Source organism: Balaenoptera ricei, chromosome 13 (genome assembly GCF_028023285.1).
Source record: "Balaenoptera ricei isolate mBalRic1 chromosome 13, mBalRic1.hap2, whole genome shotgun sequence".
In the NCBI taxonomy this organism is placed as follows: Eukaryota; Metazoa; Chordata; class Mammalia; order Artiodactyla; family Balaenopteridae; genus Balaenoptera; species Balaenoptera ricei.
Window position 1 is genome coordinate 84,367,688 of NC_082651.1, and position 19,999 is coordinate 84,387,686.

The 19,999-nt window shown below is 50.0% G+C and overlaps 1 protein-coding gene across 1 annotated transcript; it reads right to left on the reverse strand.

Annotated features, from left to right (window-relative positions):
- Positions 1–557: 557 nt before the first annotated feature.
- On the reverse strand, positions 558–12,220 carry MFSD2B (MFSD2 lysolipid transporter B, sphingolipid). The gene is made up of 14 exons (XM_059942620.1): positions 12,200–12,220; positions 11,591–11,734; positions 10,290–10,414; positions 9,644–9,767; positions 9,244–9,322; positions 9,023–9,153; positions 7,062–7,152; positions 6,824–6,945; positions 6,311–6,394; positions 5,926–6,006; positions 5,588–5,697; positions 5,073–5,216; positions 4,513–4,683; positions 558–3,705 (listed from the first exon to the last, which is right to left on the reverse strand). The coding sequence occupies exons 1-14, from the start codon at positions 12,218–12,220 to the stop codon at positions 3,681–3,683; spliced, it is 1,452 nt and encodes a 483-aa protein (XP_059798603.1). The 3' UTR covers positions 558–3,680.
- Between the last annotated feature and the right edge of the window lie 7,779 nt (positions 12,221–19,999).

The window sequence follows — 19,999 nt, forward strand, 5'->3', positions numbered from 1 at the left end:
AACTAAGACCTGGCGCAGCCAAATAAATAAATATTAAAAAAAAAAAAAATGGAGGATCAGATTTGTTCTAAAAAGTTGACTAAAACCACTAAGAGAGGAAAGCAACATACAAACTCCCTTCTTCCTTTCTCCGATGCTGGAGTGCGCCTGCCAGGCTGCACTGTCTCCTCAGTGGGGAGGCAGAGGCCAAGTTCAGTGGGTTAAGGAGGGAATGGCAGGGGCTTCCCTGTTGGCACAGTGGTTAAGAATCCGCCTGCCATTGCAGGGGGACACAGGTTCAAGCCCTGGTCCAGGAAGATCCCACATGCCGGAGAGCAACTAAGCCCATGCGCCACAACTACTGAGCCTGTGCTCTAGAGCCCGTGAGCCACAACTACTGAGCCCGCATGCCTAGAGCCCGTGCTCTGCAGCAAGAGAAGCCACCGCAATGAGAAGCCCACGCACCGCAACGAAGAGTAGCCCCCGCTCACAACAACCAGAGAAACCTTCGCAGCAACGAAGACCCAACACAGCCAAAAATAAAGATTAAAAAAAAAATTTATTTAAAAAAATCACACACAAAAAAGGAGGGAATGGCAGGTGAGGGTCAGGAGACGGGAGACAACGCTGTGGAGCCGGGTGGCGGGAGGAGAGTAAACCGATTATTGGAAGAGGAGGAGAAAGTGAAGGGAACAGGAAAGGCTGTTTTTGTTTGTTCGAGGATGAGGGCACCATGGACATTCACTTGTTCAGTTAGCAAACATTTATTCATGTTGAACGTTCACTTCTGGGCACTGAGGATGTAGCGGTCAAAGTCCCTGCCCTCATGACATTTGTTTTAACAGGGGTGTCAAGCAATAAACAAGAAAGCCGTTGATAACTATATAGTTGTATGTGGAGGTGGGTTCTACTGAGCACAAGCAAAGTGGGTGGAGCGTAGAGACCTGGGGGTGGAGGAGGCGATTGTGGGGAAGCAGGAAAGGCCTCCCTGAGGAAGTGATACTTCAGGAGAGACCTGATCTTGTGAGACCTTGAGGGACTGTTGATGGGATAAAGGGGTGGGGCTGAGGGGGTCTTGAGCAAGTGGATGGCATGCTCTCCTGCATTTAAGTGGGGATGGAAAAGGTCGTGGAGAGGGAAGGGGCAAGGGGAGATGTCTGCCTTTGCCGGCGATAGGCCCAGGGCTGGCCGTGGTGGCAAGGAGACATCTTCTTCCTCTGAAACAGGAGGACGGGCTCTGAGGAGGGTGGGTGTCAGGAGAGGGACATGGATATGGGGGGAGCTCAGTGGGCAAATGTGAGCCGAAGGTCGAAGAGTAGGAATAATGGAATTACAGTGGAATCGAAGCATAGAGTCAGAGGCAGGGATGCTGGCGTTTGGTTTCAGAGGAGGAGTGGTCCTGTGATACCAAAGTCCTGGATCAGCCATACCTCCAAAAATTATTTTAAGCCCTGGCTAGCTCCACAAGCTTTGGAATCAGGCCAGCTTGGGTACAAGACCGTTTTTACCACCAACTGATCTTAGGCAAGTTGCTTCATCTCTCTAAGCCTGTTTCCTCATCTGAAAATGAGAATCATAGTACCTGCTTCATAGGGCTGCTATGAAGAAGAAATGGAATAATCCCTTTTGGCCAGCCCATGATTACCTCCTGTCTCTGAGATCTAACCCCTAACCCCCAGAGGTGGCCCCCTGCATCTGTCTTTGTACAGTGAAGCTCTGGCCCTTGAGACTGCACTCCCGGGAAACAGTACAGGTGACATAAAAAGTGGCACGAGCTGCTGATCCCACCTGCGTTGCCCAGGTTTCCAAAGCACAGCATAACAACATGGTAGAAACTACCTGGCCTTCTTTCATACCAGGTACTGTCTCCACAGGGCCAGTGATTTTCCAGTGTTAAGAAACTGTTCTGTATGTGTGCGTGTGTGGGTGTGTGTGAGTGTGCAATGTGTGAGGTATGTGTGTGGTGTGTGTGCCTGTGCACGACGGGGGGTGAGCAGAGCTTCCTGTCAGCCCCTTCCTGAATCGGTCAGATGGGCAAGGAAGAGAGACCGAGCCAAGCTCTTTCTCTGGAGCCCTGTGACCTCAAGGATCAGGTGCCCATGTCAATGTCACGGGGCCAGAAAGTTCAGGCATCAGACAGACTGGGTCACACTCTGCACTCTCTCTCTGAGGTCAGGTTCCTTCTTGTGCTGTAGCATTTGTAGAGGAAGTTGAACACTTTAAGCTCTGAGGAGCACATCCTGCCTGAGTGTGTCTGAGCTCTGGCCGTCTTAGACCTCGCGTCTAATCTCACACCTAAGAGGCAGCCAGAGGTCTAAAGAGGAAGTGGAAGGGGGCCTAGCCCTGGGCAGTGGGCTCAGGAGGGGACTGGGCTGGGGGCTGGGAGAAATGTGGGGGGCAGGTCTGCACCTCCTGGTCTCCTTGAGGTATCTGGGCTTCTCTAGGAGGAGTTGCTGGGGCATCAGGGCCCCCACAGGTTCCTCAACTCTTCCCCAGGCCCCAAACCCACATGAGCCACCTGGCCACTATGGAGTCTCAACTTTTTTTCTCCTCCAAAGGAAGGAAGGAACCCACCTCCCACATGGCATCTCTGGTCTGAGGAAATGCAGACTCTGGGACATATGGCTGATGGGCCATAGCCAGTTTCAGTGACATCAGGCACCCTCCCCTTCCCTCCTCGGGACAGGGCTTTCCCAGGAGGTGGGATGAGAAGGCTGGCCACAGGCAAATTTTACAGACTCAATAGAAGATAAACCCTTTAATTTGTTTCTGAAAAAATGAATCTCAGTGGATCTTTCTTCCCCAAAGACATGGCCTCTAGAAAATGGTGGTTCCTGTGCTTTTATAAGATAAACTTTCAGGGGACTTCCCTGGCCGTCCAGTGGTTAAGACTCCGCGCTTCCACTGCAGGGGGCGCGGGTTCCATCCCCGGTCGGGGAACTAAGATCCCGCATGTGGTGAGGCACAGCCAGAAAAAAAAAAGATAAACTTTCGGAAAAATATTTCCACAAAAATAACGTTTGTTGATAAAAATGATGGCTCTTCGGTGGCTCAGTATCAGTCAGTGTCCACTTCTAGAAAGAGTGTCATCAGCTCAGCTGTACAAAGGGAAAGAGACACCTCATGCCCTGCTCAGTCTATCCCCACCACTGGCCCCATTCGCTCCCTCTGGGGTCTGTTGGCCTCGCTGCATCTGTCTCTCTCCTAATTGGACATCCCAGCATGTCCATCTGTCCCCACTCTGCCCACTCACGTGCTGTCAGCCTCTCTCAGACATCCAGTGGAACATCAGGGAAAACGAGTTCTGTGTGTCTGTCCTGTCAGGTAGCTTTGCCATCCAAGCAGGTTGGTGGGCTTGGTGCTCCCACAGGAAGTCTGCAGACCAGGCTGGTAGGGGCTTCCTTTTTCCAGGAATAGTTGCTACTGGTATGCTTTCCAGGTCACAGGTTGCCTGGAGCTGGGTAGTCAGGGGCACAGGCCTGTCTGAGATGTCCTGCAGTCAACAGGCAAGACATGACAGGCGGGGGTCCTGGAGCCCAGGCCACTCTCTTCAGGAGAGCCACTGAAGACGCCATATCCCAGGGGAAAAGACGGGTCGTGTGTAAACTGTGAAGCAGGGGTGCCGAAGGGCTGAGAAGAAAGGGGGGCTTGGAGCCCAGAAGACGCTGCTCCTGCCGTTCCAGTTCACAGGAGTCTCAAATTCAAGCGAGGCTGTAGCTGGTCCTCCTGTCGGAAAGGGAAGAAGCCAAAGGGAAGGATGAGGTGGGTGGGGTCCCATGGAAGTGTCAGTGGCTGCTCCTTGTCTCTCTAGCAACTCCTCCCCTTCTCAACCCTGTGAAGGAAGCTAAACCCCTGTTCTTCCAAGTCCCACCAAGCAGTTCCCCATCCACGTGTTCTTCCCCGAGTGTAGCGCATGATCTCAGTAAGGTGGGCTGGAGTCCCAGGCCGTCCACAGCAAGCAGTGAGGGACCCATGACAAAGCCACTTCCTGCCTGTGGTGCGTGGTCCTCCGTATCTACATGGACTCGTGTTTGTAAATGCGTGAGCATCGGCAAAAACGTGGACAAGGCTCGTGAACGTCTGCTGGACCAGACGTGTTGACGCTGCAGCGCCTGCTTGGCCTCAGGCTCTGGGCTGAGCTCTTGGGACACAAAAATGAAGAAAACAGACCCAGCTTTCAAGGTCCCCACAGTCTACTGTGAAAGCCAGACAGTGGGCAGATGGGATCGGTGGTTCGCAGGGGGAAGAACAAGGTCAGAGAGAGCTGCTCAGTGCAGCCTGCGGCGGGGAAGAGTGGAAGACGACTCCCAGGTTTCGGCTCCCAGGCTGGAACGTGGTGCCATTCACTGGGACCGGGGCACAGCAGGAGCAGCGATTGGGGAAGAAGATAAATTCGGTTTGGGGCCCATTAAGACTGACTGCCATGCTTGTGGGACATCAGGTGGAGATGACCAAATGAGAGCCGTGCACATCTGCCTGCCTCCCGGGCGTTGGCAGCCCTCCTGTGTATACCCGTGTGCGAGAGGTGCCTACCTCCCAAGGGAGCGGGAGCTGGTCCGACTTGGCACCTTTGGAGCGGGGCTGACCATGAGGATACACAGACCGATGAGGATCATGCAGGTGGGCACCGCACCGATGAGGACCTTGAGGGTCACCACTACCTGCTCCGCCTGCTTGCAGGCTCCTGACTCATACCCCGCGAAGCTGGGGAAACACCATCCCACGCATCCAGCTCAGAGCCTGGCTTCCTGACGGAGGGGTCCCAAACGCCCAACCACCACGCTATCCTGAAACTTGGATAGTTTCCTGGCCAGATCAGCCTAACTATGGGGGATGGGAGTGTGAGGGAACGAACAGACCAGGGAGGAGTTCAGAGAAAGCTGAGAATGTGGGAAGCAGAGGCTTCAGAAGGGGTACAGCCACCAAGAAGGGTCCCTCCCAGTCATGTGCACAGAGAAAGCTAGGGTGGAGGTTCCCACACACCCTCCGGACCCACGGGTGACCCCTGGCTGGCTAAGGTGGGGGACTCTGCCCTTTGCTTCCCACACCACTAGCCTTCTGTGCCTCTGGTACAGCCCAGCTCTGTGACTCACTCCAGGCTGAGAGTGGAGATGCCCAGGGCGCCTGCACCTGAAAGCTTGGTGAAGAAGACATAGGATGAGTAGAAGATGGTCTCCAGCCCTGGGCCGTGCTGGTGCTGCAGCTGGAATTCATCCACCACATCTGGAAGCATGGACCTGGGGGAGGGGACTGCAGAATTATCCCTTTTATCCCCTCAACAGCCACCAGCCTGGGAGCTCTCTGGGGACAGAGAGTGAGTCAGATTCACCCCTGGGTCCCCACTGCCCAGGACCGGCCCACAGAGAGTCAGGCAGTAAGTGTGCTTATATTTCCCCAACACACAACTGTCCACCAGTCCTCCCGCCTGGCGCTCTTTCAGGAGGGCTCCACAGATGGCGCTGGCAGCCTCCATCTCCCGCAAGGGGGAGAGCCCCTCCCCAGCACAGCCTGTGCACAAGGGGCCTGGGACAGCGGGTTGATGTGAAGGAGGGATACCCAGTAGGAAGGACGTGAGGCTCCCACTCCCATTTCCCTTCACCCAGCCTACCAGGGTAGCAGCAAGGACACAGCAATGCTCACGCCAGATACAAAGGCCACGACGTATGCCACGGGTGCTGTGGGCACAGCAGCCAGCAGGATTGCAAATGGCACCATCCCCTAGGGAGACAGACACACTAGCTGCTCCCTCCACCTGCACCCCCCGCTCAACTGCTCTTTGATTCACACACTCACTGCTTTACTGATGACCCCCTGCTCCTGGTCCCGTGCTAGGCACTGAGCACGCGGTGAATATAGACGCGGCCCTGCCGGCCCCCAGGAGGCTCAGGCTCCAAGGTCACTGCCCCCCCCCAAATCCCTCCAGGCCTTGCTTCCTGCCTCACTCACAAAGATCCCGAAGGCCGACATCCTCTTCCCAAATCGCTGCAGAACCCACTCCCACATCGGGGTGCTCAGCACTGCCGAGACCTGTGAGCAGACAGAATCATCACAGCCCAGGACACGCCGCCAGCGCCTCTGCCAGGCCCTCAAAGCCCTGACTTTTAGGTGGGACGCTCGACGTTGACCTTGCCCCCTGGTTGGAAACAGTGGCTGTGAACTTTATGACCCTGGCCCCAATTCCACCCTCTGCTGAAATGCAGGTGACCAAGACCACAGCAGAGTCCAGAACACTGACCACCGGAAGTCCGGCTACGTGTGTCATGTCAAGGATCACACATCCCCAACTCAGGCCCCCGAGCGCCCTTGCCTCTACCGCCCCAGGTCCCCTCACCAGGATGGTTAGCACCAGGCTCTGCACATGGTCATGTAGCCGGGAGGCGTGTGTACAGAACAGGACCAGGTAGCTCTGCTCCACCTGAGGAGGTCGACAGCAAGTGGGCATGTATGGGAAATGGCAGAAACGTGGAAGTCAAGGGCAAGGCCAAGGTCTCAAGTCTGGCCTCCCCTTTGGAACCTCAAGCGTCCGGTTCCTGCCGCCATCACGCAGTCCCCTCCCCAACAAAGGACGCTCATCCCTGACACAGGTATAAACGCCATTCCTAGTCCCCCTCCCAGGCACAGCTGAGAACCACCCCAGACACCGTCAGCTTCCTGGTGTCTGGGCCCTGACCCTGCCCAGCCCCACAAGCTCTAGGCAGGTTTCTCTCCTCCCAGCACCAGCCTCGCCGGGGGGTTGCCAGCCACTGGTTTCTCTCTGGTGCGGTGGGGACGAGAGACACCTGAACCTACGCAGGGTCAGTATGGCCAGAGCCAAGCCAGTGGGCATCAGCCTGGCCAGAGGTACCTGAACGGCTGCCGAGATGAACAGGAAGGAGATGACCAGCTTCAGGTAGGGCGGGTGCCAGACTGTGAGGCGTAGCCCAGCCAGGAAGCTCAGGCCCTGGCCGGAGGCTCGGGGAGAAGCATCTGCAACACGGGAAGGGGACATCTTGGCTTGGTGGAGTTCAAAACCAAAACCCACGCCCAAGAGGAGCCCGGCTGCAGCTTCTGCTTCCCACACTCTGCCTGCACCCCGCACCCACCTGGTCGCTCCTTCACCCCCAGGCAGAGCAAACTACTGCACACGGGGTAAGTCACAGCAACCACAGTGGCTGCGATGCAGTAGAGACGAGTCTGTGAGACAGGACAGAACTTCAGTGGGGGCGATGTCTCCAACCCACGGAGGGGGGGATACCCAGGGGCCGGGCAGGAGTACCTCCCAATGGGAGCAGAGGGACCCTCGGCCCAAGCCCAGGGATGCTGGGTGCCCCCCCTCCCAACCAGCCCAGCAGGAGAGGGAGATCTAAGGGCCCAGAGTGGTCCTTCTGCTGACCCTCCGCCTCCTGCGGGCATCCATGCCACCATGGGTCTAAGCCCCCTTCGCCTCTCTCTCTCTTTTTTTTAAGCAAACGTTCATTGGGGCTGATTTCTGCATGCTAGACCCTGAGGTTACGTTGATGAATAAGTGATCCTGTGCATCCACAATAAGGGGCTTGGAGTGGGTGGGGAGACAGATCCATGAGCAGACAGTGTGATGCATGATGACGCAGATAAATGTCAAAACCAGAACGGTGCTACCTAACATTCAGAGGAAGACACATATGTAATAAAATACATTTAAGGCATGCATGGGAGTAACAGTCACCCAATTCAGGATAGGGGTTCCCTTTGGTGTGGGAAGAAAGAGGGAGATGGGCAGGGCTTCTTCACCAGTGTGGATCCAGCACAGTTGCGCAGGGTCCCACATTCAGAAGGCACTGCACCTGGGAGTTAATGCTCTGCTGTCTTGAAATTCGTGATGATTTTATCTATGAATTTGTGTTTTGTAAGTGAAGTCGGTGGAAAAACAGAGCTGGAACTACCAAGAGGCACCTGAATGCTTCTTGCCTTGGCTCACACGAGGCTCCACCTCCCGGGGGGGGTGGGTTCTCAGCCTCCTGCTCCCTACTTCTTGGCATCCCAGGCCCCGCCCGGCCTCCTGCTCCCCAACCCAAGGCCACTGCCACCCTCTGTTCCACCCTCACCCAGACAGTGACCCAGTAGCTTTGGGGAGGGCACTTGTAGAGGCCTCAGTGGGGCCTAGGCATGGAAGCGGGGAGGGTAAATCTGCAGGTCGCAATTCCTCTGATCCCAGGCTCATAGCACCATGATGAGGTTTGAGGGCAACTGGGCAGAGTCTCTCCCCGACCCAGATTCAGGCAATCCCTAGATTGGGGCAGTAGGCCATGGGAAGGGGAAACTGACTTCCCCACTCTCTCTGGGGCTCTACAGCTTCATTTTGCACTGTACTCAGGCAAATTCTGTAGCTGGGCTACAGATGGGTCTGGGGATGGGTGGGTACACAAGGACTTCATTGTAATGTTTTCTTACGGGTGGTGAACCATGGGTGTTGGTGGTATTATTCTCATACCATTAATTCCCAAATGTTGGTGGAGGTGAGTGATGTCATTTGCTTAAGGAGAAAGGGCTGGGTTGGGGGGGGGGGGATAGAAGATGAACTTGATGGATAAATAGATGCACGTCCCCTAATTGCTGAAAAGGGACCTGCTTTGAGAAGACAGGAAGGGGTACTAACCCTTTCACACTGGGGGTGGGGTTGGCGTCGGCAGTCGCCCGTTCAGGGATGGGTAGGACTGGTCATAGGTCAGGTTTTGCCCAGAGCTCTGCCAGGACACCAAACCGTTCTGCTGTCTCTCTCCCCTGTCCCTGCCTGTGGCCCTTCCCCACCCCTGTCCCTTCTCTGGGGTCCGCCTCCTCCCCTCCAGATGGCCTGCTGATCTGTTGTTTGACTCCATGTTTAGAAGGCACCCAGCAGAAGCAGATTTAGCAGGGAGGATGGAGGGCATGGGCTCAGCTACAGGAGCAGGGAAGGAATGAGAGGGCCTGGTGTGCAGAGCTGAGCCCCCAAACAACCATGAAGAGACCTGGGGGAGAAACAGCCCTGGAAGAAAGAAGTGACCCCGAAGCGGGGGTCCCAGGGGGTCCGGGTAGCCTGGGCACTCACCGCGTTGGGGGAGACGGCCACTTGTCCTGGGAGTGCAGTCTCCTTGCACCTGTGGGACCCGTGGGCACCAGACACGATGAGTCCATGCACAGTGGCTCCCATCAGCGTCCCCGCCATCTCCAAGGTCATCCCTGGGACACAGCGTGGAGCAAGGTGACAGCTCGTGGGGCCAGGGGCAGAGCCATCCCACCCCGCCCCACCCCATGCCTGCCTGCACTCACGGTACACGGTGGCCGAGTCCCGCTCCCTGGGGCTGGGGCTCAAGAGCATGGTCAGTGCCGTGTAGGGCACCTGGAAGAACTGGGGCACCGGGCAGAGCTTAGGATGGCGCCTACCGCCAGACTGCCAACCCAGGCTAGCAGCTTCCCGAGGCCAGGCCTGCGCCAGGCTGGCACGTCCCCACTGATCCCCTCAACCCGGAGTTAGGGGCTGAGGCTGAGGGACAGGAGGGGCACCCAGCCTAGAGCCCACGAGAAAAGCTAATGGTCGGTGGCCACCTGGTAAGCAGGTGGGCAGCGGGGACCTGGACCCCTACCCCCAGCACACACACACTTCAGAGGGGCCTCCAGCCAGCACTGGGGTTCCAGGAGTCCAGGCCGAGGAAGGAGGCCACCTGCTTACCGTGGCCAGGGCCTGGAACAGGCAGTAGAGGGCTGTGTACCAGAGGCCTCGCAGGCTGGTGAAGGGGGGCAGGAACCACAGGAAGAAGGAGGCCACGGCAATGAACGGCGTGCAGCCCAGCACCCTGTGGAAGCACAGCCCAGGTGGAGCGCCCCGCGGCACCAGGACAGAGGACGCAAAGGGTGGGCCTGGAGCAAGCTCACCCCTCTGGCCTCGAGCTCTTGGCCCCTGGAGAAGCCCTGGGCTGGGGCTCTCAGGGTGGGAGCCATGGAGGGGGAGAGGCGGCCAGGAGTGGGCACTGGGGCACTTAGTGGCTGGGTGGTGCCTTTCCCTGTTCCCAGGGCCCGGGGGCACAGGCAAGTCACATCTTCTCTGTGAGACCTTCCAAGACACCCAGCTCAGCCTGGCCACACTCCTAGACCCTCAGGGCCAGGCCTGCAACTCTTGGAGGGTTTGTCCAGCTCCGTGCCACCAGGTGAGGGAGAGGTCTCTGAACACCTGCATGACTCAGTCAGACCCAATCCATTCCTGTCACCTACTGTCCAGACTTGTCCTCTAACCATCCACTAAGAAGCAGATGTGACAAACACAGGGACCTCAAGCCAGGGGTGGGTGCCAGGATCCTGAGGACCATGGGGCTGCTCACCAGGGCATGAGTCGTCCAGACCCTGTCCTCCTGCTTCTGTTGATGAAGAACCCAGCCAAAGGGTCGGCAGCTGCCCCAGACACCTTCCCTCCAAACAGGACAAGTGACACCTGGGCAGCAGGGATCTGAAAGGGACAGGGGAGGGGACAGCCAAGCCCGGCAGAATCAGAGAGGGTGTCTAGGCCTGCCCGCCCATCAGGAGGAAGATCTGGGAAACTGGCAGGGGCCAGAGCCACGGTGCAAAGGCTTTTTGGTCTCTTCCCCAGGACAGGAATCCAGAAGGCTCCGAGGGCTTATCTGCACCAGTAGAGAAGGGGGAGGGAGTGATAGCTGTACCCTAGCACATTCCTGTTATACTTATGCCCAGTCACTTTTGGAGAAGACTTGAGAGATCCTCCCCTGAAGGGTTCAGTGCAAGAAGGGTGCACTGAAGCTGACAGTCAAAGGCAGACCTTGTGTTTCACAATGAAAATGTTTTATTGATTTTTCTGATTACATAAATGATAATGATACACTCATTATAAACACATTCAAACAGTACAGAAAAATATTGAGCAAAGCTCATCTGAAATCCCACCATCCTGAGACAACTACCAGGAGCATTTTGATCATCCTTTCCTGCATTTCCTTATGTGCATTTGCAATTTATAATTTTACACAAATGGGATCATATCAGTGTCATTTTAAAAAATCACAGAAAGATAAATAAATAAATCATAGATACCTTATCAAAAAGTTCTTTTTTGTTTATCCTCTATCCTCCACCATTCCCTCCTATAGCCAACATTAACACACTGGTGGATATCCTTCTGGAATTTACTTTTTCCACGCTCATCCTTTAATCATGTACAGACATATATACATCCATATACCCATGCACCACATATATGGGGCATGTTTTTGTTTTGCTAAAATAGGATCATTTTATATACCCTTCTCTAAAACTAACTTTTCTCACTTGACAGTGCATCATGGAAATCCTTCTGAGTCAACTGGTATAGATCTAACTCATTCTTTTGAGTGACTACACAGTAGTCCACTATGTGGATATAGCCCAACTTATTTTCCAACTACTTCTGTATTTTGGGGCATTCATGTTGTTTCCCACTTTTCCACTACAAACAGCCTGCAGTAAACATCCTTGAGGAGGCTGCCCTCAATAGCATTTGGTTTTTTCTCAAGCTTGGGTCAGAAGTACCATCTACCAAGGATGATGGGGGTGGAAGTAAAGGTGGGGTGAAAGGACCAGACACCAAGGAAGACGGAAGCAGGGGGCCCCCGAGGCTGCTGCCCACACTCACCTGTGCCACATCGAGCAGGAAAAGTTGCAGGTAAAAGGCTATGGCGCTGGAGGCTACCTGGTTGGGGACCCCTCCAATGCCGTAGCACACCTTCGTACAGAATGAGAGGCGACCAGCTCCACTGTCCTGGGGGAGACACAGGAGCTAAGCCCCCATAGACACACAACAACTCCCTCCAGCCCCTTGACTTCCAAAAGCATCCTAAGGTCTCTATGTCTTGAAGGCTTTTCCAGCAACCTCTCAGTCCTAATTTGTCCCAAATCATCTTAAAAGGAAGTGAGACAGAAAAAGGAAAAAAAAAAAATCCTAAACCATGACCTCTAAGCATTTCCAGGGGGAAGTTCTTCCTTATATTTCCCCACAGTGCTTCCTGCTGCAGTCTGTTTTATTTTCCGAGTCAGCAAGCCAGAGTGAACTGGGGGTCAGGAGGCCCCTAACTTTGCCACCAGCTTCCTGTGTGGACTTTGAATAAATCACTTTATCTCTCTAAGCCTCATCTGTCAAATGGATATTCCTGCCAACTTCAAGGGATGTTTTGATGAGCAAATGAGGCAATGGCTCCGGGAGCTGATTGTTAAATATTCGGGACTTTTGCAAGCCAGTGGTTACTGGCAGCCTGAAATCGGCCATGGTGAGAGTATTTACACCACAGAAATCAGTAAACAGCAAAAATCAGAGGTTTTGTTTTTTTTTTTCTGGAGAGACTGTTTACCAACCCACCACTAAAATGAAGTAATGCTTATGACCCCAAATATATGTGTGTGTGTACACACACACACATACACACACATATGTGTGTGTGTGTGTGTATATCCCTATATATATATATCCCTAAGCTACCCAGTGAACTCCAGACTCGAAATTAAACTGTCTACTTACAGTCCCACATGGTTGCCAAACAGGCATTTCAGCTTAGCATGGTCAAAACACAGCTCCTGATTTCCATCCCATTGTCCTAACCTCTTAACCCTATTGTCCCCATTGCATTAAATAGCCCCAATGTCCACTCAGCAGCTCAGGCCACAAACCTAGGAGTCATCCTTGATTCCTCTTTCCCAATTCCCCTGTCTAATCTATCAGTGAGAGCCTCCTAAGTGGCTTCTCTGCTTCTACTCTCGTTCCCTACTATCCACTCTCCATCCAGCAGCCCAACTGATCTTTTCATAACATAAATCAGATTGTGTCTCATCTCTGCTTAAAACCCTCTAACAGGGCTTCCCTGGTGGCGTAGTGGTTAAGAATCCGCCTGCCACTGCAGAGGACATGGGTTCGATCCCTGGTCCGGGAAGATCCCACATGCCGCGGAGCAACTAAACCCGTGCGCCACAACTACTGAGCCTGCGCTCTGGAGCCCATGCTCCGCAACAAGAGAAGCCACTGCAAGGAAGAGTAGCCCCCGCTCGCCGCAACTAGAGAAAGGCCACCCACAGCAACAAAGACCCAACGCAGCCAAAAAAATAAATAAAAATAAAATAAATAAATTTAAAAAAACAAAACAAACAAAAAACCCTCTAACAGCTTGCCATTACAGTTTGAATAAAACTCCAAGTCCTTCCCATATTGCCTACAGGAGCCCACCCAATCAGCCCCCACTCTCTTTCCCACCTCACTTCAGATAGCTCTCTTCAACCATGGTAGCCTCCTCCTTCTTGTTACTCAAAACGACCTTTTCTGTTGCTGCCTCAGGGCCTTTGCACTTCCTGTCCCTTCTGTCTGGAAGGCTCTTCCTCCCAGTCTTTGCAAGAGCTGACTCCTTGCCATTCAGGCTGAAGCCTAATGTCATCTCTTTAGAGAGGCCTTCCCTGACCACCCAAATCTCTCTCTCAATTGTACTTACTACAGGATATATTCTTATTCATTTCCTGCCTCTCCCCACCAGCATATAAACTCTCTGAGAGCATGAACTATATAACTTTGATTCACCACCATGTCCCCAGTACCTAGAACAATGCTGGGCATATAGACACTCAATATATAAATTTGTTAAAAGAATAAATGCCACGAAGACACTGTGGAAAGTGCTATTTCTTCCAAAGACGCTGGGAATCCTTCTTTTTCATCTTTTGCCCGGGGATGGGAGGGGGAGTGGAGAGGACCACGGCTTCACCCATTTTTGTATCTTGCCAGACACCCCAAATGAAAGGAAGGTCTTCCCAGATAAGGGTTTATCAAGTCCTCTGCACTCTTCCTACCCACACATGAGGCAGGATGTGGTCTCCTTTTCTGATATTTTTGTGAACACTATTTCAACTTCCAGAAAGCTTAACAACAGGCAGAATCCAACATGATAGCTCTCCCCCCACCCTGCCCCCTCCATAATGGGACTCTGGTTTCCCACGAAACATACCTATCAAGTTTCTGATACATAGAAGGCCCTTGAAACAGACATTCCAGCTGAAACTAGGTATATGATAGAATCTCGGAATCTTGAGGAAGACAGTTTTACCTACTTAAATCATAAGCCCTTCACAGTCAACTGAGATCAAGTTTCAGAGTTAGACAAATTCGACAAATTTGAATGCAAATTCTCTGCCATTTCTAGCTGTGTGACCCGGGACAAGGTACTCAGCGTGCTGAGCTTCATTTCCTCACATTTAAAATGGGGATAATACACCTCACAGAGTTGCTATGAGAATTAAATGCTAGCGTTTCATGGACCATGTTTCCCCTCTAGCCATTCATCTCACCCTGAATTTCTAAATTTCCCTGGGAAGTGAGAGTCCCCAGAGAGCCTCTTAATCTCGCTTTTTCTTGGAGGCCACAATCTTTCTCTCCGAGGTGCCGGAGAGGAAGCAGAGTCAGCATAGGGAATTGAAGCCACAGACAGAATGAACGCGTTGAGCACAGGGCGGGCAGTGGGTTTTTGCATTCGGCAGGAAAGTTCAGACATCCTAACTCCTCTCCAACACAGCCACCCTGAATGACATGCGCCCCAGCCCCATCCAGGGGGTGGGGGGAGGGGGGATGCGAGGGGCTGAGGGCGCCCCTAGGTTCCCGCCTGCCCGCCACCCTCACTTGGGAGCCTGGTTGCCAGAAAGGACATCTCTAGAGGCAGTCTCCTCAAGGACAGCCTGGCGCCTGGAGGAAGCCAGGTTTGAGAGGGTCGCTGTGGCTGCCCGCAGCACCTGCCCGGAGACGGGGGAAGGGAGGCAGCCTCCTCACGCACAACTCAACGTCCTGCCTGCCCAGGGTGCAGGGGACCTGGGGAAGACCTGGAGTGTGGCGGAAAAGAGCCCTAGACTGGCCCTGGCCCTGCCTGTCTAGGTGAAGGAATCAGCAGCTTACTTCGCTTGCCTAGGACTCGGTTTCCCATCCTGTTCTCTTTGGGGCTCCCGAACACCCTCAAGCCTCTCGGCTCTAAACTGTCAAACCCCACCAGGGGCAGTTCAACAACCTGGAGGCTTGCCCGGGCTGGCTGAAGGCCTACGCCCAGACGCCCGGAAGGTCCCCGGGGCCCCTCCGGCCCAGCGCCCGCTCTGCGCCTGGCTCAGCCCCCGCGCCCCTCGCGCCCCTCGCGCCCCTCGCTTTGCGCTCACCGAACCGGGCTCCAAGGTGTGCGCTTCCGGCGGGGGCGGCGGCGGCGTCTCAACTGGCGGGGCCGGGGTCCCTTCGGGGGACACTGCCATGGCGCACGGCTGCACGCGCACTGCGGCCGTCGCCCTCGGTGTTATCGCCCGGCCGTCCCCGCGGGGAGGGCGGCTCCCGGGCCGAGAGGGCGCGGCGCGAAGAGGGGCGGGCTGGCGGGCGCGCCCCGGGCCGGGGGCAACGCGCGGGAAAACAGGGAAGCCGCGAAGTGTGCGGGTTCGGTTTCCCAAAGTGAAAAACGCCAGAGCCCACATTTGCCGGGTGAAAGGCTGGCAAGTCACTCGGGACCGTCTTCTTTGGGGTAGGTCTCCGAGGGAGTGAGAGCCAGCGGCCGTTCGCGCTAAACTCGCCTGCTAAATCCTCGTGAAAGTCGACAAACAAGTTCACTAGAAAAACGAAGCAATAGAATTGACCTGCTCAGACTATGACTGAGTAGGCTTACAACCCTCTTTAAAAAATTGATATAGGATGCCCGAAATACACATTCTCCAGCCTCATACAGATAATGGGTATGGCCATGTAACTAAGTCCTGGCCAGTGAAAAAAAGCTGAGTGGTGTAGGCAATTTCCCAGAAAGGTCCTTAAAAGGGAAGGGGTCACATCACATACAAAAATTAACTGAAAACCCATCACAGACCTACGTGTAAAGGCTAAAACTATAAAACTCTTAGAAGAAAGCAGGAGCATATCTTCATAATCTTGGGTTAGACAAATGTTTCTTAGATAGGATGCCACAAGCATAAGTTGGACTACATCTAAACGAAAAACTTTGTGTTGTAACCTATGCAACCAGTGAAAAGACAACCCACAGAATGGGAGGAATGTTTGCAAATCGTAAGGATTTGTACTGGAATATATAAAGAACTCAAAACTAAACAGTAAAAAGATAGCCCAATTAAAAATTCGGCAAAGGATTTGAATAGATATTTCTCCGAGATAGACAAATGGGCAACCTCATGTCATTAGGGAAATGCAAAACTACAAGATACCACTCCACTAGGAGGGCTATAATTATATAAAAAGACAGTAACAAGCATTGGGGAGAATGTGGAAAATCATACATTGCTAGTGGGCATGTAAACTGTGCAGGTGCTTTGGAGAAGTCTGGCAGTTCTTCAAAAGTTAAGTATGAAATTATATGACCCAGCATTTATTCCACTCCTGAGGATGTAACAGAGATGAAAACATGATCACGCAACAACCTGAACACAAATGTTCATAGCAGCACTATTTTTAATAGCTAAAAAGTGGAAACAACCCGAATGTCCATCAACTAATGGCTATTTAGGATGTTAGGAATACTCATACAATGGCCTATTATTCAGCAATAAAAACGACATGGATGAACCTTGAAAACATTATGTTGTGAAAAAAGCCAGTCACAAAAGACCACATATTGTATGATTCCATTTACATGAAATGTCCAAATAAATAAACCTACAGAAAGAATGTAGACTTGTGGCTGTCTAGAACTGAGGGTGGAGAAAGACTATTAATGGGGTTTCTTTTAGAGATAAAAATGTTCTAAAATCAGATTGTGATGGCTGCACAATCCTGTGAATATACTTAAAAAACACTGAGTTGTACACTTTAAATGGGTGAATTGTAAGGTATGTGAATTACATCTCAATAGCTTTTTTAAAAAAGGGAATGGATATGCTTCTTCTACTGGATGAAATGATGAAATGATGAAATGCAAATGTGATGGCTGGTGCCAACAGGCTATCTGAAGATCTCAAGTTAACTGGTGCTGAGATCCGCAGATTAACAATACTGGAGTCATGACTTTTGATCTAGCAGCTCTGAACTACTTCCCTCCGGACTTCTGCATGGGAAATAAAATAAAATGTATTCTGTAAGCCATTATTAGTGTGGATTTCCTATTACATCTAAATCTAACCCAAAAGTATACACTACCCAGTATAAAGCAAGTCATCCCATTTTCTATGCCTCAATTCCTTAATCTAGAAAATGGGTACCTTCAGTTTCCTTGATTGCAGCCCTAGCAAACAGTGCAAAAGATAACTAGGTAATGCATATGTTAAATATTTAATTTCTTGGAAACTAAACAAACTCAAGATGAGTTTCTTTGGATAATTTACGTTTGAACACAACACTTTATATGCAATTTCAGCAGGTTTGGAAACACTTCACTCATAATACTTATACTGTGTTGCATGTACTACCACAATTTTACTTTTGAAGGGAAGTGGGCAACAGGAAAAAAAAAAAACACCTCCCTCCCTTTTTTGCACAGAAATGTAACTAAAAGGCATTTTTTTCCCTAACAGTTACTATTCTGCTTAAAGTGATGGTATATTCCTAATGCAATTTTTAAAGACAAATAGACTTCAATAAATAAAACAGACCAACAATAATCAAGAAGCCTGCCTTTTGAAACAAAACGAAAGACTGATACACTTAAAAACATCTGAAAGGATGCACACCAATATGTTATTAGTGGTTATCTCTGAATGGTGGAATAATAGGTGAGCTAAAGATCATTTTAGCGTAACTGTATAATTTTCTCCAATGAATATGAATTATCTGTGCAAAAAACATACATTTAAATCAAGTGACAAAGAGCCAAATATTAGTCTACTGAATAAGCCACTTCTATTTGAAGATTCAGTGTGATGAGCAATGTTTAAATTAAATGGTTTGTACTAAGAGCAAAGGGGTAAATCTTACTAAGGATTCTTCACGCTAGTTCAACTAAGGACACAAAGGATGGTGTAAGAAATAAACACAACCATTGAGTTAGTATTAAAAATATCACATTTTAACACTTCTGAGTACTAAATGAAAGTAACATTGGTTAAAGTACCTGGCAAACAGAAAGCACCTAATAAATGTTTGCTGATTCTCAAACTGAATGACTCTGCCAAATAAAAATGACAAATGCATCCATATGTAACTATTTCATAACAAACAAATGTAAATTATCTCACTGATCCTTTTAATGAACAGTATTTCATCTTTAAGACAACAGTTCTTTAACCATTAGCAAGATTGCTTTCAAAATACTTTAAGGCACTGAAATAGATGCATACATAATTTCAACACAATTAAGTATAATGAAAAGTATTCTGAAAGACAGAAGTATATAAAATAAATAAGATCACCTTTATAACCTGGATAATGCATAGTAATTTAACCAATAAATTAGAATCTGTAAAATTAGATATGTACTTCTGCATATGACCCCCAACAATGGTTTTAAACTGATTGATGACTCTTTTGAAACAACTACTTAGGTCAAATTGTATTCCACATCTAAGATGCTGGCTTTATTTTCAAGTTTGCCTTCCCCCTTACTAAATTCAGTTTGTTTTCTAAAGTCAACATGTTTTGGGTATTCTACATATTTAATTAACAACTTTAGAATTTTTAACTTTAATGTAAAAAGCTTTATCAGATGGTTCTCACTTTAGAAAACCTTTAAGAATATCATCCACATTAATTAGAGTTTTCACAGTTACAAAAATGAGGGTTCTTACTGATGACAGGTCTTTCTCTACAGAACTTCTCACTGGGGTGTATTCTGCATGTACACACAAGAAAACCTCTAATGTGTCTTCTGGTTAATAATTACTATAAACTGGAAAATCTACAAAGGAGGTCTTTTTATATGTACAAGAAAAATATTTCCAACAAGAAGTCCCTTTATAAAAATATATGGAGAGTCAAAAATTGACTTATATTTATGCAAATGAAAATTATAAAATGCTTCATGATAGGCCTATATGAAACATTTTCTTACAGATTCTTGAAAATATATTAACAATGACTTACGTTATATCTGATTTTACCATCCCCTCACTTTTTTAAGAATGCCATTATTTTTGTTTTACTGAAGAGACAGCTCTACCACAGCCGTAAACGTTACAGACAATAAATATTTTCTATTATATATCTGTTCATTTCTGAGGGTAAATGACAAAAGGAAAAGGCTCTCCTTTGTTCTCCCTCTCTTACTGATAAAAAGACCTCTACCACCTAGAAGGCTGAGAGCCAGAAAAGGAAGCATTCTTAAAATGAACTTCAAACATAAGATATATCTTATAAATCAGGTCATCTAGTTATGTGTGTATTTCCCTTTTGTTATCCCTGAGCCTTTAATAAAAACCTCATTTAAATGTTGCAGCCTTGTCTCAGCTGTGCTTACAGAAGATAAAGCACAGGTTTATCTTATGATTAGTTCAGAATTAAAGGGTGGGAGGACAGTCTAAGAACAAACCGGTGGAATACAATAAAATTTAAAGGTCTAACAGTCCGATTTCAGTTGAGTCTTGCACTGTCCATGGTGCAGCACGCAGGTTTTATTTTATTAGGGTGGAAGCTTAGTGCAGGATTTCCTGAAGACTGGTTCTCCTACTACATACCTAAGAATTACTTGAGATTAAAAATGTAGACATCTGGAACCCATACCAAATACAATGAATCGTTAAAATGTGTGTGGTAGGTGGCAGGTAATAGGCATTCTGAAAAGCTTCCCAAGTGATTCTTCCATATTAAGGCTTGAGAATCACTGCAAATCACTGCTTTATAAGATTAGCTCTTTCAAGGGTTCTGCAAGGTCAAAACTATTTTCATAATTATACTAAGATGTTATTTGCTTTTTTTCACTTTCTCATGAATGTACAGTAGCATTTACTATAGGCTACATGATGTGTGATACTGCAACAGACATATAGAAGCAGATGAGATTCCATCTGTCTTCTTTAAATCAGACAGTAAAGATATTTGCAAAAAATGACATACAATGCCACGTTTCTCACTAAATCTTTTTAAATTTTGGAAAATAGACATTTTTCATAAATA

Bases quoted from the DNA above. Each gene is read 5' to 3' on its own strand.
- MFSD2B (XM_059942620.1), bottom strand. From the start codon at position 12,220: ATGGCCGATTTCAGGCTGCCA. The intron at 11,735-12,199 runs GTAACCACTGGC...ATGGGGGCTTAG, and splicing joins TGGCCGATTTCAGGCTGCCA to CTCCTGTGTCTCCCCCAGGA. The intron at 4,684-5,072 runs GTGAGTCACAGA...GTGTTTCCCCAG, and splicing joins ATCTCCACTCTCAGCCTGGA to CTTCGCGGGGTATGAGTCAG.